The sequence below is a fragment of the Nesoenas mayeri genome (assembly GCF_963082525.1).
Source record: "Nesoenas mayeri genome assembly, chromosome: 3".
Taxonomy (NCBI): Eukaryota; Metazoa; Chordata; class Aves; order Columbiformes; family Columbidae; genus Nesoenas; species Nesoenas mayeri.
Window position 1 is genome coordinate 20,362,078 of NC_137544.1, and position 19,755 is coordinate 20,381,832.

The window sequence follows — 19,755 nt, forward strand, 5'->3', positions numbered from 1 at the left end:
ATTTCAGCTGGCTCATTTGCATAATGTAGATAATAATGTCTTACACAGATGTTGCAAAGCTAAATTTACTGATGTGTGTAACGTGGTTAGAAATCCTCAGAGAAAATAAGATACAGAAATGCAGAAATGTATTATTGAACGTAGTCTCACAAACCACAAAAAATAATCCCCACATTAGACAGTTCTAGGCTTCTTGTTGTCCTACAGGTTTATGCTTAGCATGTTATGACTGTCAGCAAATCCTAGACTGACAGGTATGTTTTAGTATTTATGGAGATACTTTTTAAAAACAAATATTGGGAAATTATTTTTCTGTATTTATTTGAATGTATTGTATTAATGGCCTGAAAATGTATATAAAATAAATAAATATATACAAAATAAAAACCCACAAAGTAACAACATGCATCCAGACTTCCTACTTTTGTTTCCTTAATCCCTATAACCTTAATGAAAATTCTGTACACATGTTGAAATGTGTCCCTGGACACTGCTGAGGAAACCCAATTTGAATACTTTTATGGCTATTTCATAAGCACACACAGAAAAGTTTGCTATGTTCCATTTTCCAATATGCCTTATTGCAAAATAGCTTCTTCATGTAGACCAGCACTACCAGTCTTCAGAACCCTACTCATCGTTTGAAAGGGAATGTCATATAAATAAAAAAGTGTTTATAGAAGGCACAAAAATCCTGATTCCATCTCCTGGTTCCCTGCAGACATAAACATCATTGACTTAGATAAATACAACAGATGAAGAAAACCCCAACTATGCTATAGCATTGTGATGGTGCTCAAACTTCAAATTCATGAAAAGATTTTAACTGGGTCCAGAGGGCCTAATTAAACCACCTGAAAAGTATTAAATGACTTTGGATCTAAATAGGATAGATGAATGTTCACTACATAACGTAACTCCTAGGGTGAAGATGAAACAAGAACTTAGGAACAATTCAGCAATAATAGGCACTGCTGGAGTCATAATCTCTCTCAACAGTTGACACTGAGTGGAAAAGAAGTAGATGGCTCTGGAAGGTGGAAGAAAATGCACTCTTTGGGATCCCTTTATCTTGGATGAGTGACTGGAGACACATGATACAGAAGATGAACCAATCAAGCCAACAAGTTAAAAAAAATCTCTATGATAGGATAGAAAGCAACTGCAGGCCACAAGAATTTGTCTGTAATGGGCCCAAAATAGTAAACACTGCATGAGTTAAGCCCGTGATGACACTGGAACAGAACATATATGAAATGAAGTAATTCTTTCAAATAAGTTTAAGAATTCCCCCAAAACAGTTCTAGGAGAGCTCCCTTAAATACATTTAAACTCCTAAGCAAAAGTTCTTGCCCTTTTTATTTTGTCATTTGTAAAAGAAAGGCCCTTTATATATTTTTTTACAGACTGTAATGAAGAACATTTTTTAATGACTACATGAACAAAAATTTGAGATACTGGCTTAGAGTCCCAGGGCAGAGGGGAGAATGGCCTTCACTTCAAAAAGCCTGTATGAACACCTGTTGTGGTGTAGGGCCATTCTTTGCATGAGTAGGTGACTTTAATTTGAAATTCATTATCCTCAAGAAAAAATTGCTGCATCCCTAGTGAACTGTTAATTGCTTTGACCACTTCAACAATCTATTCAGTGTTGGTAGGAAAGGTTTTGAAAAATCTAGCAGTGTTGGGCAACACAGTCAGCTCCAACTGACAATTATGGAAGTAAGATGAACTGTGGAAGCCACCCATTACTGCCTTACTCAGGCTTGAGGATGCAGAGGACATCACCATCTCTCACATAGATGAACAATAAACGTCTTGAGCTCTCCAGAATTTTTATAGTTTAACAACAGAATCAATCTATCTGACATTATTCTCTGTTTCTCCCTAGGTAAGAAACAAAGGTTCATCTAAATTCTTCTCCTCGTCAATACTGAATGTAGGTACTGTGGCTTAAAGTCCTATCCCCTTTAAAAGTAGTATTTTGGTTGTATTGAATGCAGTGGGAACAGGATTTTAATTAGGGCTCATTTTCCAATCTTGTAAAAAGCAGCATCAATAGAGAAGTTTATAAATTTAAAGGTGTGAGTATACCAAATCAATCTTCACATTTAAAAGAAACATTTTATATAGCCTAATTTAATGAGAATGGTGTCTATAGGTAAGTTGTGGCTACATACAGAGTGTGTACAGTTGTGCAAAAAGCGCAGTTTCAGAACACAATGTCATCTGAGAGAAGCTATGCAAACATATTTCCTGAAATTTTATACCACCTTGTAGGATAGTACACTTAATGCAGTTAGTCTAAATTTTCAAATAACAGTGATCTTGATCATCATTTCTCTGCACAAAGATTTGTGCCTTTTGGCCTAAACTCACCAAAATACTAACACACTAAAACTAGATCCTGTGTCAGTATTTCAAAATGCAGCACGTTTCCGCTTAACTCAGGATGACTGACTGAAGTTCTGTAATATAATATATAATTAAAAAATCCTTTCAGTTTGGAGCTTCGTATTTCAGAGGACAGACTTTCTCCTGTACAGGTCTATTAAGGTGGAAATATTTTTTTAATGTATGTTTACTTCTACTGGTAAATAAATGTATAAAACAATTTAGAATAATTTAAATTAGAGTATCACTTTGAATTATATATAAAATAGTAAAATTATGGAGAGAGCTTGGAAGTTGGCATCTATCATAATCTGTCCCCTGTAGGCACTTTATATATAGCCACTCTGTTTTGCAAAATAAGTGAATTTAATCTTATAGATTATGACTTTGAAATGCATTTGCCCTTGTTCTGCTTATTTTAGACATGGCCTAAATTTCTTACGATGGAAGAATAATTAATCCTATTTTATATCCATAGCTTCAAAACAAATAGAATGGGGGATAATCAATTTTTTTCATGACTAGTGATCTTTTAAAAATCTTGGCATTTCTTCTTTACTAAGAAACCAAGTTCTTTTATTACTTGAAAAGGAAATTACTTCTTTTTATATCTTTCTCCAAAATGTATCTTTATATGCTAAGGTACAAATATAATTGTCCCTTTCTAGGCCCCAAATGACTACATTTCAGTAGTGGTGTATAAATAAAAAGTACAGTATGTTTGAGGAAGAAATACTCAACATCCACATAAAAATTACCAATACCGATTAACATAAAAAACTATGGTTAATGACAAAGGCAGTAAGAGTAAAAACCCACCAAAGCTATGTTTTATTTTCTTTTTCCTCTTACCTTTGTTTTACTGTCAAAACAGGTAAATCCCAGAGCGAAGTCGACTGTGAAACACAGGGTATCCCCTTGCCAACTGCACATGTATGTTTTAGACTGGAAAAAAAAAAAACGTGATTTTTGAGAGAACAAGTATCATCATCATTTATCATATAAAAATAATATTTTATGCATTTTTGTGTGTGGGAAGACATTCAGTTGGCAACACTGGTACTGCTTTATATTATTACATTCTAAAATTGTCAAAAACTTCTGAACGTAGGTCAGTAGCAGATCTGTCGGGTAGACGTTAAGTGAAGGTCTTCTATGTTCCAAGTCACTCTTCCAGAAAATAAATACCATATTCTTGGAAACCCTCCCATCCAAAATGTAACACAGAACAAACAAAGACAAATCTGACCATTTCAAAGCTTCTGTAAAACTGCTTAGACCTGACCTATTAATGACTTCTGGCATCATTTCGAGCAAATGAAAAAAGCTATCTGTCTGCTTGACCTCTCCATCTCATTTAAACTTTGTAGACTTTTTTTTTTTCAACATTTTTTCTTTCATAAACTTGGGTGATGTGCCAGAGCAGCACTATGTTAATGTTAGTTACTGTAATTTAATAACTAATAACTCTCACTCATTAGTTAGCATTAATACTTGCAGACAGTGTTACATATACACATCAATTCTTTGATCATCTTTCAGGTTAGAAAGAGAAAGCCTGTTTTATTAACAAAACCCGTAAGTTCTGTTTAAACTTCTGAATAAGCTTTATAGCAAAATTCAATTAACATTCTTCTTTAAATGTGTTTTTAAGGCTAGCTAACTTGGGTATATGATGGATTCTGAAAGAAGATGAAAAAGCTTCTGCTGCTGATGCGAAATGAAACAACCTGACAACATTCACCATTTGTAGTTAATGGCAAAAAGCATGTTGCCTTCAGCAGGAGTAGAGATCAGATCCTGTCTCCAGCTTTCCTCACCTCACCTTACCAGACATTTTAAAAATGAAACCCTTGGGCTTTATGATATATTTTATTTTATTTTATTTTTTTTCCTGCCAAGGGAGCATTACATTGCTCTCATTGACATTTCACAAATCCCACGTTGCCTCATGCTTAGATATTTGTTTCCATGTAATTTTTGTATCTGAATAGTTTCTTTAAATTAAAAAAAAATAGTTTTAACATAAGAATATCCTAGAGGAGATTGAAAGCATTAATAAACTTGCTGAAGTTGAAAACTGTCCTTGTAATCTTTCCTTCAAGATTTTTAGTACAATCTAAAACTTTTGTATGTAGTAATTGTAAAGCTTTCCTCATTCCACTATTAAGAAGAATGTTTAGAGTTATACTAAAATAACCATTTCTGAGTTAAAGATATGAAATTTATAGAGGATTTTGAAAAGGCTGGGAATGAAATTAATTTATTAGTGCACAATAGTATAATCAGTTCAACAATGAGAGAGATGTATATTATTTCTGAATAAATTATTTTACTTGTTGGTGTTCAAAGATCATATTATTTGGCATTTTAAAAGATTTCAGTGAGTGCTACTCAATTAAAATGACATTTAAATATCCCTGCATTTTATTCAGTAATTATACGGTGTTGTTAAGCACCAATCATAACTTATTCTCCATTATTTTCCAATTAAAAAGTTACACTAACTGAGCTCTGATTCAGTAAAGCAATTTTTAAAACATACTAAATTAGAGTCCCCTAATTGGTAAGCACGTAGTTGCTCAGCCAGAAATGATGAATAGTAAAATGAACTATTCACAAATAATTAGCCTGATGTACTTTACAAACATTAAATATTTGCAAATAGTGCAACTGATTTGGAAATTATTTGCAGACAAATACCAGAGACAAACAGATTATATTGCATTTTCACTGTGCTAAACACTATAGACAGAGCTTTTTCTTTACAACAGAATTAGTTTGGGTTTTGCTGTATAAATTCAAAAGCCTGCCTATGGCATTTGCTCAATGACTTCGAGCAGATTCCAAGCTCTGGGATAAGGATCCCTATCTCCACTCAATAACACTAATACAGAGCACTCCTCCTTTTCGTTCTTGCCTTTGGAATAAGTTTCCTGTACACTTGTAATTGTGTGATCACCCTTGGTTATCTACAACAATTTTTACATAGAAGTTTAATATAAGAAATATAGGTGTAGCTGTCTTGTAGTGAATTTTGCAGAAAAGCAAACAGCACTGTATATTAGCCAGCTTGAGAAGTCACTGTTTAAGCAACAGAGATGAAAAAGTTATTAAAAAATCTTCTTTACCAATTGGTAATGAAATTTTCCCATGCTTAGGTCTACTAGTAGCTTATCACAAAAGCAGAGGAAGGTGAGAATCTACAAGGTTATCAGCCTTAAGATGTGCATTAAGCTATTTTCCGATCATACAGCTATTTCCTAATAGTCACACTAATTTACATAGCTCATACACATATGAAGATTCAAAATGTTAAAAAATGTGGTATAGTGACCATCTTTGGCTTGTTCTTCTCCAGACAAGATGTAAAGGTTTTTCCAGTTTGAAACTTTGTGATTCTGAACATTATGGGGATGTAGACTGAAAGTTTAAGCCTGATGAGATTCTTTAGTCAAAGTATTACAAATTTAGCTGTTAAAAGGTCTTATGCCTGAACTACAACCACTCAGAAAATTGTAATATACCTCCTATATCAATTGTTTGTTTTCCAAGCAATGGTGAAATGACCTGTAGAATAATTATTTGTAGTAAAAGACAATTACAAAACTCTTATCTATGTATTTGTTCAGGTATCAGTATCTCAATGCATATACCTTTAACTCATGAAAAGATAATTAAGTTGCTATCAAGACTGTCCAAATAGGGGAAGAACAGTGTTTCTGACTCATTCATAGAAGGAACCTATTACACCTCCTGTTCCTACTCAGAAGTGTGGCACTGGTCTGTCTTTGACATCGGTGACTATCCTCCCAGATCTTGAGAGGGCTTAATAGTTACAATGACTACACATATACACTCACTATCTTTCCCATAGATGTAGAGACTTCCCAGAAATAATTCAGCTTTGATCTATCTTCCTTGATTAGCAGACTGTTTCAGGATCCTGGAGCTCCTGCCCTTCCCCTGGCAGGTTTCATTGCAGCTGTTCTGCAGAACCATTGGATGTGCCAGCTGCTTCTTCAGGCACACTTGTGGTGGTCAACCTGACACTATTGTGCTAGCACTGCACTATAAATGTAGACAGTTATCACACAAGGCTAATATACCTATGCACTAATTATCTCACATCTTGGCAATACCAGTCTTGAGCAGTCCTAGCACATGTACTCATTGCTGTAGCTCGTGTGAGAGTGAGCAATCCTCTTTGCTCCAAAAGCAGAAGGGGAAGGTTAAAAGCAGGCCATGGCTTTTTCCTTCTTGCTAACAAAATTTGTCTCTCCTCAGCAAATTGCTGATACAAAGGCGAACTCTTGTCTGTGCACAAACTACAGGGGATTCTCAGTTCCTGGAAGGGAGCAGGAAGGCTGGGTAGGGCAGAGAATTAGGAAAAAGAGAGTTTTGGAAGCTAAATGGTGGGACAAGAGGGCTGGCATCTAGGAGCTGGAGGTGTCATGGAGAGTGAGTACCCTTCTGATTTTGACAGAGACGTGTAGTTCTCCTGTGTAGGTTGAAGCCATAACAAGTCTGGTTGCTTTAGGGAATGTGCAGTTCAAAAGCTTCTAAATAAATCTGGACATGCAATAGATTTTTGTGATTACTGGAATATAAACCTATTGAAATGCTTTAGCTGGGGGGCCTAAATTTGCCTAAGTCCTGTCATAGGTGTCCAACGTAGTACCTATGGATTTTTTTCAAGATAATCTTTTAACATTACTCTGATGTAGGATTGAATTCTGTCTAAGAAATAGGGGTTCCACTAGTTTATGTTTTTTAGTAAAATTCTTTAAAATTATGATTACTAATAATACCTGCCAGTTGAGATGTTTAATTCTGAGATCATCAACAAAGCTTCATAGTAAAAAAATATCATTTTATATCATTTTTAAAGAATCAGGTTGGTCAGTTACCAACCTTTTCAGTCAATATTCCTTTTCCTAAGATTTCTTTTACTTCCTTGGTAAATAATGTTTCTGAGAAATAAATGAGATTTGGTGATGTTGTTCATGTAAGGGCAACACAGAAAGATGACACACTGCCTATTCCTTTTAATGGAGTTTAGTTTTATAACTCTAGTGCTGTTGTTCCTAATGCCTCATCAAGCTTACAGTTTCAAAAATTCAGCTGATACCTGCCTACATTGTGGTCAATTATTGTCTTACATGAAGAAAAACCTCACTTCTGCTTTAACAACAGCATTTATATAAAATACATTAATTCATTCTGGGCTCAGCTATGTTCTTCTGAGCAGGAATTTCTAGTGTTTACAGAAATAAATATCCGCCTTCTATTCTACGTCAATACAAATTTGGCACACACATGATTTTGCTTGTTTATCTTCCAAAAAGCAACTAGAAAGCAGGCAATACCATTACACTTTACTGTTTAAACTACACATTTCCCCTTCTACCCTGTCGACTCCTTTATACATTTATACATAGAATTGCTCTAAGATTGGCTGTAAAGATTTATTCAACTCAAGTGGGAACACACACATTACTTCTCAGTATACTCATGTTACAGAATTCAACACATACTTTCAAAAGATAAATTGTAAAAACATTCAGATAGCAAAGCATTGGGGCAAGAACCATATCCATATGCATACAGTATGTATGTTGCACACTGTATTAATATTATTTGTTTATTCATTTTAGGCTAAAATAGGTGCTGTGTCTCTGCATGTAAAGAATATGCCATCAATATACTAAATGCTAAAATCTTAAGAAAATTTTGACTTTGGAATATTGTTTTCCAGAGTCAAGTCATCCTTTTTACATGCAAAATAGCACAATTGATGAGAATACAGTTTTATTTGTTCAGCAAAAACAGTACCAACTTCATCTATTATAAAATGGCCATGATCATCTGGTTCTTGTACTTTTCCTTTTGTATAGTTAACAACCGATGAACATAGATACAAGTGAAAAACAACAGTGCATGCATTTAGCATGTTTCATTTAGTGATGACCCCAACACCTATTGAAGTTAGTGGCAAAGCTCTTTTGAGCTATTCAAGATATGTCTTTTGTGATTTAATCTAAAAAACATAAAAATGAAAGCTTAGCCATATGCAGAACAAAATTAAGTGACTAAAAATCTCCATCAGAACAACCAGAAATATCCAAACTGAGCACTTTTCACTATTAAAGGAGTTGACTTTTCAAAAAAGTCCACAATCTCATAAAGACTTATGAAAGTGAATTGTATACAGATGAGGAGGAGAGCAGAATTCTAATGAGCTAAATGTATATGAAGCCATTTGTTTGTTATTCTGCAGATTAACTTAATAATTGAATTTAATTGTAAGAGTTTTCTGTAGAAATCAATTACGGGTCAATGTTTCAATTATATTAACAGAAGACTCCATGGTTGCCAACTTGAACTGATAAAATCTGAGTATCATCCAAATATCATTGATAGTTGTTTCTTCTTATTTCTGAGACCAAATCCCAATGCATATTATATTTCACATTTTTTTTAGTCTGTCACTGTGGGCATCTTTAAAAAATTGAAAGAAGTTTGCAGGACACGACAGAAGAACTTAAATGCCTGAAACAGAGAAGGACCTAAATCATGTGCTCTTTTATTATGCATTAGAAATAAAATAATGCGCAACAGCATTTAACACACAGTGAGGGTAAGGAAAAAACTTGTACCAGCAGCAGACAGTTTGGAACACAGATCCCTACATTAAGAATTTATACAGCAGCTTTTTACAAGCTATTAAAGCACACAGGAGTGACAGGAGTAAGGTTTCTTATGCATCCAATGTATTTACCAAAACACAGAGTTTAGTAGAAGCCTTAATATGAGACTGGCTAAGTCAAGGGTGAGCCTTTTCAAAAATTCAATTTTTACCATAAAAAAAATTTCCAAGTTGGACGTGGAGATGACAATAAGAGCAACGGGAGTTGTTATGGTTGTACTGAGAAACATATCTCAGCCCACAGAGAGTATCCTAGGAGGCATACAAAATTAAACCCCTTAATTCTGAAGACAGTCTGCAAAATCTTCAAGTCTTTCTACGTAGAATTACTTTTGCTAAACAGAAGTGCTTTTTAAACTCTTTGAAATTCCAAAATAGTTGAATTAAAATGCATGTATTTGGGTTTTCTTATATTTTAAAATTTTGATTGTTATTTTAGGATAAAATATTTTATGTTATATATCAACTTTTTTTAAAAAAAGCTTTCAGAAGACATAAAGTACATTGAAAGCATTTTTACTGTAAATCCATATGATTTACAGTATATGTAGAAATGTACAGTATATGAGAAAATGACAATGAAATTTGACATTCATCAAGAGCATGAGAGTTTTCAGAAATTTCATCCAGAACAGGGGGTTGGGGGATTGGACTAGATGATCTTTTGAGGTGCCTTCCAATCCCTAACATTCTGTGATTCTGTGAACAGACTTCCGAAGCTCAGGTATATTTTTGTTCCAGAAAACTGTGCAAAAGGATCAGTGAAATAATTTTTGTGAGAGTGAGCAAATGAATATCACCTTTACTTAAAAAATGCAGCAGATTCACCCATTTGGCCATACCTTTAATGAATTTACCATATCACAATTAAAACATTACAGAACTGTGATAGTTATGGATAGATACAATTAAAACCACCTTACTGAAACAAATTCCTGTAAATTCCTTCACAATCTGCAGTTGCTGCAATCAAAGGAATGGCATCTAACAACCTAAAATGACTCTTTATTACACACTTGACTGAGTATTAGCATAAAAAAGTACATTATCTTGCAAAAGACAGTGCTATAATCCGATTATTTCAAGACGACATTATAGTTGGGTTTTTTTAAACATTGACACACATCTGTGGTTCAGTATATACATATGCAAGGGATGCACTGGTACTAAAATTAAGATGCTTCAGAGGACTCAAATAATAGGTCATTATACTTTCATCAAACTTCGAAGAAAGCTTCTATTGATTTCAGTGGATGAAGTGGTAGCTCAGTGCTTAGTGCTTTAGAAAATAACACCCATGCTTAATATGCTCATGTTTTAAATGCTGGTTTTCTCAGGATACTGCTATGCTTGCAACTTTTGCCTTCAGGACATCTGTTACAATCTGAGCCACACTTGTAACTGAAATTCCTGCCACACTACAGCTGTTCTAACTGAAATAAATATCTATCCGATCTAATCTATTTGTAATTTCAAGAGGATGGGACCAGAATCCTTTCAGTGGTGCCCAATGATAGGATGAGGGGCAATGGGCACAGGCTGAAGCACAGGACATTCCATCTGAATATGGTGAAAATCTTCTTTACTTTGAGGGTGCCAGAGCACTGGAACAGGCTGCCCAGAGAGGTTGTGGAGTCTCCTTCTCTGGAGACATTCAAAATCCACCTGGACATATTCCTGTGTGATCTGCTCTGGTGAACCTGCTTTAGCAGGTGGGTTGGACGAAATGATCTCCAGAGGTCCCTCCAACCCCAACCATTCTGTGATTCTGTAATTTGCAGAACTTGCGACATTACAGCAGCTCACTGGACAGGCTGCCTTTTCAAAAAACTTCAGCATAACTGGGATTGAACAGTAAACCACTATCCCAGAGAGGACTACACACACATGTGGCCTGAAGCAAATGATTCTCTGTAGGGGACTGTGTTCCTATAAGAAGGCTGATAGGTTAACTAATTTCTCCTGAACTGTTGTGGGTTTAGCTATTGCTTGGCAAGATGAACATATACTGCAGTTATGGATGCCCGCTTACGGCCACAGCAGTCCCTCTGGGATATGAACCTATGGGTAATGTAAATCTGACAGAAGAAAAAAGACTTGCTACTTCCTTTGCTGAACAGGCAGACTGTGGCTTACATTGATTGTAGGAAATGGCAGTGAGAGAAATGGAGGCAGGAGGACAAAACAAAAGGCCAGCAGCCCATCAGTGTCACCCTCTAGCAGTGACACTTCCAAGTGCATTTTTTGGCCTTGGCTTACGTCAGGAAGAGATTGTGCTTCTTCATCTCTGTGCCTGAGCAACAGCTCATTTTTCCATAAGAAAAGTGAGATATAACAGTGACTTAAATGTTTAAGAGTTTCCTACCTGTAGATTGTCTCAAGTGTATTTTCACGTACCTGAGGTAGACTCTCTGTAACAATCACAGTAATCAGGCTGGCACCACTCATCTTAGTGGAACTCTAATGGTTTACTTCAGCAAAGAGACTGACTTGTTTTTGATACAGTTTGTCATATAATCAAGGTTTCTTTTCTGGTGAACTACAAATTCTGCAATTTTGCAGCTGAAAAGGGATTTAAATTAGAAATACCAACAAGAGACATTCCTGAGTACAAAATTCAGTTCTGAATCAATGATGCTTGGGCTGGGATTTTGTTTTTCTGTCTGATTCTTATAAAGGAATTGCAAGCAAACAATAGGGAACACCAGCTTTTGAAAACATAGTATCAAAATTCAAAGGTAATATTACTCTACAAAGTTGAAAATCCATGAGAGTAACCTTTTGAAGCTTTAACAGGTTCACCCTTAGTCAAATCTATGGAATACTCTGGAAAATAATACCAAAACTAGTCTCACATGACATAGTTGTTATCTAAATATTTGGATTTATAAATAAATATAAATACATTAAAGGGTATATACATAAGTCTTTAGATTTACCTGTTCAATATGAACAACTTATAATTTTAAGAATATAGTACTATTTTTAGAAATATTGGTGTGACTTCCTGAAAATCAGCATTTTATATTGATAATGTTAAAATGCAGAAAATGTAAAAAAGATTTTGTTCAATTGCCTCATAAATTGATATATTCTCTTGCTTTTTAAAAACTATAACAGGGGTATTAATTCTCGCCTGTTATCTGAATTGTTGAATTATTCATTTTTACAAATGCATTTACAATTCACCTGTATGGTTCTCAGCATCTTTCTTTGTGTTGGAGAATGGTAGTTTTCTTTCATCACTGTGAAAATCAATTAGAATTTGATAGTATTTCTAAAGATGACCAGTTAAATTGGAATTGTAATAAGCTTTCTGTACATAATGAAAACAATCTAAAACTTAATTTGTAATTAAACGGAGTGCTTCTGGTAACAAACTGCTAAGTATTTTTTAATGACTCTATAAATCTAACCTAATCTAGGTGCTATTTAGTACCTCACCTAAATTTAAGGAGGATATTCACTTTGCTTATTTGTTTGTTTTAGAAATGAGTTCAGAAATTAGCATATGGTGGTGTTTCCATTCTTAAAGGGATTCCTATATATAATTCTATTTCATATATGCTTTGTTATCATCACAGAATATAAAATTCAGATAGGATTGGCAACTGTATTTAACATTTTCGCATTTTAAACATATTATTTGGAGCTCATAAGGATTACACTGTGATCAACCAATCCTGCTTTACTCATCCTCTCAGTTTAGCATGAAGAATTACAGAATCACAGAATGTTAGCAACTGGAAGGGACCTCAAAAGATCATCTAGTCCAATCCCCGTACCGGAGCAGGAACACCTAGATGAGGTTACACAGGAATGTGTCCAGGAGGATTATGAATGTCTCCAGAGTAGGAGACTCCACAACCCACCTGGGCAGCCTATTCCAGTGCTCTGTGACCCCCACTGAGAAGAAGTTTCCTCTCATATTTAAGTGGAATATCTTGTATTACAGTTTGTGCTCATTGCCCCTTGTCCTATTATTGTTCGTCGCTGAGAAGAGCCTGGCTCCATCCTTGTGATACTCAACCTTTACATATTTATGAACATTAAGGAGGTCACCCCTCAGTGTCCTCCAAACTAAAGAGCCCCAGCTCCCTCAGCCTTTCCTCATAAGGGAGATGTTCCACTCCCTTAATCATCTTTGTTGCCCTGTGCTGGACTCTCTCCAGCAGTTCCCTGTCCTTCTGGAACTGAGGGGCCCAGAACTGGACACAATATTCTAGATGTGGTGTCACCAGGGCAGAGCAGAGGGGGAGGAGATCCTCTCTTGATCTACTAACCACACCCCTTCATAAGCAATTCATAAGCTAAAAAAGACAATTACTTCTTATTCAGAGTGCCAAATTTCTGCTAGATTTTGTTTATTTAGGTGGAATTATTTTGCTCCATCACAGAGGGTGATTTAGACTACCGTTTCTCAAGCGCCACTTAATTTCCAATGATGCCTAGAAACAATGAGTGTGTTTGTTTTGACCACAGAGTTCCTGAGACAGCCAAAGTCTTTTCAGCATCTCAGAAACTGGGTAGTTGGAAGAGTTGGGTTAGCTGTGATAGAAAGCTGAGTCGAAAGATACCTAATCTTGCATAAGTCCCAGTGGGGACAGAGTCTTCAAGTTCTATTCTAATTACATCTAACTTGAGTTGTAATAGGATCAATTCAAAACATCACTGGAGAATGACTAGAAAATAGCTTTTTTTGTAATGTTCCTTGAAGGAGACCCAGGAACTAAACTTCTTTCAGGCTGCCTGGATCCAAACATCACAAGCCCTTGTCTTCAGTTTTCTCTAAATCCAAACTCTTCAATTGGACTTGTACCGTTCACACTAAAAAATCACTTCATTACAGTTTGGCCGTCATACAGTTGGATTGCAAGGATTACACATCACTGTCCAGCATACATCACTGCTCGTGTTTTCAGGGGCTTGTTGAACACTCAACTTTAACCATCTATAAAGGAACATTTCTAAAATATGCATTGGTGTTCAGTGGCAAAAAATAGTTTAGAAGTCATTTGAACTTTTATGTAAAGGAATTGTTGGCTCCAGTTGGCTCCTAATCTTGAAATCATGAGTCCATTGTTATCTCTAGTGGACTGAGAACAAAAGCCCAAACAAATGCATAATTTTTGGCTCTTTCTGGAGCCGCTCAAAATATGGGAGTTACTTTTCAATTTAATTTGGTGAAAATGAGGGTTTTTAAAATGTCAATGCAGTTTTGCGCAGTTCTTTCTTTTTGACCTCTCATTGTTATAAGTGATTTTACACATCACAGAAACAAGTAGGTGAATTGTAATATAAGCATTACTTTTCATGTCAGAAACCAATTACTGAAAGTTGTATGTATGCATACAGTCACTACTATATTGGTATTTTATATAATATAGTCAACTGAATGCTTTTAAAGGGAAACACTGCTTTCTTGGCAAAGTTATTGAATCAGCTAGAAGGAATCTTTTCACTTCTCTATGTTTTCATTGAATTCCAATGAATCGTTTCAGAGCAATTTTTAACAGAAATACGCATGTAAAATTAAGTAACAGTCCAGAAGAAACAGCAAGCAGTTGTATGAATGAGATTGCATAGATTATTTCCTGAGCTGTGAAGGAAGGACAAAGGGGAAGCATTACATGGATAAATTTTAAAAAGAAAGCTTTCGAACCATAAATCTTAGAAGAACAAGAGATGAAAACCAAAACCTGTCAACAGTATGGATTCTGAAAGGATTTGTACTATAAATAATGTATGTTTCATGGACAGCAACTTCATCTTTCTCAGATGAGAATATTATGAATGGCTTAGAAAATAATTAAAACTGATGAACTGGTAAAATCTATGACAAGTATTACAATGATATTTGAAAAGATGAACAGAAGAGAGGATATAAAAAAGTAACCAGGACAAGTCACTTTATCAGAGATAGTCCGTCAAGCAAAAAGGGAAAGAGATACAAAGCTGAAGAAAGGATATTGTGTAAATCACTTCTTCAAAATAATTATGTGATTGTTTTGTTTTTTTTTCTTTTAATCATCAATAACGTGGTTGTAGACTCCTCAGGCATTTCATATAGATCATCGTGAAGAACACACAGTGTAGAGAGGGAAATGTAAAAGTCTGGAGCAGGAAGACAGTGAACTAAGGATACTGTAAGATATTACTCTCATGTCTGTTACCTTTCATAAGTGTGGAACACTGCTTATGCTCACAGATGAAGACAGTCACTGGCCAGATAGACCAATGTTGAAAAGGAATTGATCATTGCTTAATGAAATAGAAGAGGAAATGATCAACTCCATTTGTTTTAATGATTGTTTCTTTTTTTTTCCCCTAGGAATTTTAATCATCGTGTTTTAGCTCCACAGTATTTGTGGAAAGAAAAATGAAATGGGAATCCTGTATGAAGAAAGCTCCAGTTTTGCATGTACCATTATTCCCAATAATTGTTTTTGCATTTATCTAGGAGCAGACATAATCAGCAAGCAGTTCTGAGTGACAATGAGCCAGTCTGGCTTACATGTTCAGCATCAAGAATCTCACCATAGAAAATGGTTCCTTGCTAACTCTTAGGAAAATAAGTAAATTTTTAAACTGTATACAAAAAGATAAAACATCCACAGAAGCAGATACATGTTAACGGAAATGTAAAGAGAGAAAATATGGAATAATTGTGTCATACCTTTATGTTCATTATAAATAGGTTTCGGACTTCAAATAATCATAATAATGTTCATATCACATGGATTTTTTTTCTATTATTTTAATGTGTGTTCCTCACAGGAGGAATTTGTATCATTCCAGGAACATGAATTTTACTCCTAAAATTTCTCTTTGCACAACACATTCATATCCTTGTCCTCAAAAATATACATATTTATTATATGTTTATTTCCAATGTTTATTTTTCTGTCAAGATTAGTCATTGCGTTACAGAACAAAATTGAAAGAAGTTCACTAGAAGTACTTACCTTTAAGCACAGAAAATAACCATGCAGCAAAACTTCTGGATTTTTCTGTTCTGATTGAGTGGAGACCTATTCTATTTTTTGCAGTAATTCATATTAAACAGGGTTTTTTGTTTTGTTTTGTTTTTGTCCAAGTAAAGTAAATAGTATCATAAAATTAGGTTTTTCAGGTACATAAAGATTTGAAAGAGCTTGCAGCATTTGCATCACAGCTGGAAACACAAACGGAAAACTTTTTCGCCTGTTTAAAAGTTGCTAGATAAATGAGGAGAGTATGTAACCATGTCTCCTCACCAGACACCAACCGTGTGCATTTTACACACTGCAGTAGATGACTTTCCCTCTGCATGTTTTTTTCAGTCTCCTGAGAGCTCTTCCATCTTGTGAAGCAGATTCGTCTCCTGTCTTCTGCCAGCCATGTGACAAGTACCAAGTTTCAAGATGCCAAAGCAGTCCAACTTTTCTACAGCTGACAGCGGAATGTATTAATGTCGCTCTTTGCCCACTACCAAATACTATTGCAGTATTTTTCTCTATGGGTTGAACAAGACTGAAGATGCCGAAGATCCAAATAATCCTACTGAGATGTTTCTGCATTAATTTAACAATAATATCCAAGACTCAGATGAATCACGATAATTTCCTTTGGAAAGAATACTTTGAGGAGAGGGAAGAATACTGAGAAAGTAACTTAAAAAAGACAAGGTTCAAAAAAACCTGAAATAAAATCCCACAGTAATGACAGCACTACCCTGAAGGGTCAAACAACTATTAAAAGATCCAGAAAATGTGCTGGGGCCTTATTTCTGAAGATTGTCTACAATGTAAAAAAGTTACAAAAAAAAAAAAAAAGGAAAAAATAATTACTTAATCTGAGCATTATCAATTGGTCTTGCATTGTTTAGGATGTTCCAGGTGAGACAGAGAGGCTGGCTGGGATTTGTAGGAGAAGATCGAACTTCTAATTATGATTGAGAGGACTTCACGGCCTATCTTCCTTCACTGCAATGCTGACTTTTATTATCAGCCTCATGGAAATACTTTTTAATTGCACTTCTGCCTTTGAACTGCATTCCTGCCCTAGTTCTATTGCATTTTTGTTGACCCATCTGTTCAAATTAAGCCATCAGCTCCTATAATATTTTTTTCTGGGAAGAAAATACAGATACTTCTAGTACATGGATTTAACATATTCGCTTGTTATCACCAGTTGTAAATAGATTCATTTCATGGGGGCCACTAAATTTGCAGTTTCTTGGTGGACTCCTTTTTGTAAGCATTTGCACCTTGAAATATAGCTTTATGATAGCTGGAAGGGGAACAATACTGTGAGGGGGATTTCTTCCTGCTTTATTGCATTCTTTCTGTCACTTAACACCGTTGTCATTTTCAGAAGAAATATAGGAAGAAATCACACTAGGGCAGATAAAACCCTAAAGTACCTTTGAACATTGCATTGCACCGTAGCATTTCTTTTCATAACCTATCTAAGGACAGAATATTCTCAGAAATACAATTCTTCTTAAAGAAACACCAAACATAAGGAACATGTACAGAATGAGTTTAACAACTCTGTCAAAGGCAAGATCCTAATGAACCCCAAATGGTAAAGAGAATCAAGCCACATTGAAATAAGAATGACTGAAATGACACACTGCAATTCAACACCTGCTAAGAATCTTGCCCAATCTTTTATGAATAAAAATAAACTTCCAACTGCAATTAAGGTCCTTCTCCAAGAGAAAGAGTTTTTATGGACAATCTACAGATGACAACCTTCAATTTTCTGTATACTTAAATGCCAGTTCTTTTTCTATGGCTTGAAATAATCTATGCAATGTTAAGTTGCATCTCATTCATGCTGCTTTTGGTATCCTTCTGAAAAGAAGGGCATTCAAAGCAGCATTTATGTTTTGAAGGAAGAAAGAAGAGAGTCAAAAGATTTTTTCACTGATGGAGAATCACCACAGCACTTTGCATCCTACTGACACAGTGGTTTATGACAAACTTGAATGTATGCAACCAAGTGAGAGAAAATTAAGATATGGGAACACACATGTGGAGACTTAAGCACTGTGATCAGGATTTTAATTGAATGCTTCTGGAGGTTTCAGATGGGTTAAATCACAGCTGGAAAAAAATATTAATGTATTTTTTTTGTGATATGAGTCTAGAATATTGTTGGATTCGAATGACAAAAGTAATTCATTTCACAAGCAAAGAAACGTTCCTTAATTTTATGATTGTTAGGATGTAAAAGAACAACAAGTTTTCAGATTTAACAATAAATATTTCAGAAATCTAACTGAACCAGCTAATCTCCACCCTTGTTATAGTTGTTATACTTAATTTTAATTACATATTATCTGCTTTTTATATGTATAATAAATAGGATAATCAAATGGTTGGTCAAACTGTTGAATCGTAATTTCTTGAAGAGTTAATGCAAGAAAATATTTTATGCATAGTCGTTATGCATTATTAATGCTTCACTGATGCCCAGCAGTCTTTCAGGAAGAAACCATTATTTCCTGAAGAACTGCATTCCTTCTCAGAAATCCAGAAGCAACAGCAGCACTGTTACACAATCTTTTTTTGTTACCCCATCAGTCCAAAGAGACAATTGGACGGGTTCTAAGCAAGCACCTGCAAACCTTGTTAGAATCCCAGAGATCTGGAAATTTAGAAGAGTTCAGTTAACACCTGTGCTAGGACTCCTGCTCCCTGCAGGCTGTGCTAACGCAATGCTGTGATCCAGTGCTCTCTCTATTGTAAACAGCTCTAGGAGATCCTTGCAAACCTGAACACGCCAGATCAAGGTTACATTTGTGCTAAAATGTGTACATGTTTTTAATTGGACAAGGCCTATGCTTTTAATCCATCCATTCCCATACCACTGGTCCAGCTCACTTTGGAGTATGAATTTAGATACTCAGCAAATAATTTGTTTATATAACAGTACAGAGATGCTTTAAGTTGCAAATTAAATCAAAATCAATTTTCTTGTCTGTTTTCACAGCACAAAATATCTCCTTTAGAAGAGATTATCTGGTTTAGGTTAAGCACTATCATTCTCTGGACTCCCTTCACCACAATGCCAATAGACACCCACAATTAGACAACTATACCTACTATCTTAGACTTATACCAACTATCTTAAACTTAAATCCACCTAATGGGAAGTGCTCTCTCAGATCTGAGAAAATAATTGACTTGAGAGAACTTTACTAGCCAGTAGAAAGAGATAATCTGCTCTTTAATTTTGAGAATTTAATACTATCACAAACTTCTCTCTCACTTTAATGCTGCGTGCTCAAAATCTTCCAGTTTTAACTAGAACAACCCTGATGTACAATTAACAATGTAAGAGGAAAATATTCCTTCTTTTAAAACAGAATCGTTATGTAAAACATAACAAATTCACCTTATGTGAGTGGAAAGTAAGCTTTGCCAAAGTAAATGTTCAAGGTGGACTAAAGAATGTCCACAAAAATAGTTTTCCAAGGGTAAAACGTATTCATTTCCAGTTTGTTATGATCAAAGTCAACTTCTGATTTTCAAACTTTCATAACACACTCACAGACTGTTATTACATAGTCATCGACATACAAAGATGATTGATGCAAAGATGAAACTTTTAGAAGCTTCCAGTGTAGTAAAGTGTACTTCCAGTATATTAAAGTCTACTCA

At 35.1% G+C, this 19,755-nt stretch overlaps 1 protein-coding gene across 1 annotated transcript in view; it reads right to left on the reverse strand.

The window, feature by feature from the left end:
* SNTG2 (syntrophin gamma 2) overlaps positions 1-19,755 on the reverse strand; it is a gene marked incomplete at both ends in the record, with an annotated part of 249,420 nt that overhangs the window by 11,945 nt on the left and 217,720 nt on the right. The window contains one exon of the mRNA XM_080342144.1: positions 3,247-3,339. Coding sequence (XP_080198270.1) covers positions 3,247-3,339 — 93 coding nt within the window. The remainder of the gene's footprint in view (positions 1-3,246; positions 3,340-19,755) is intronic.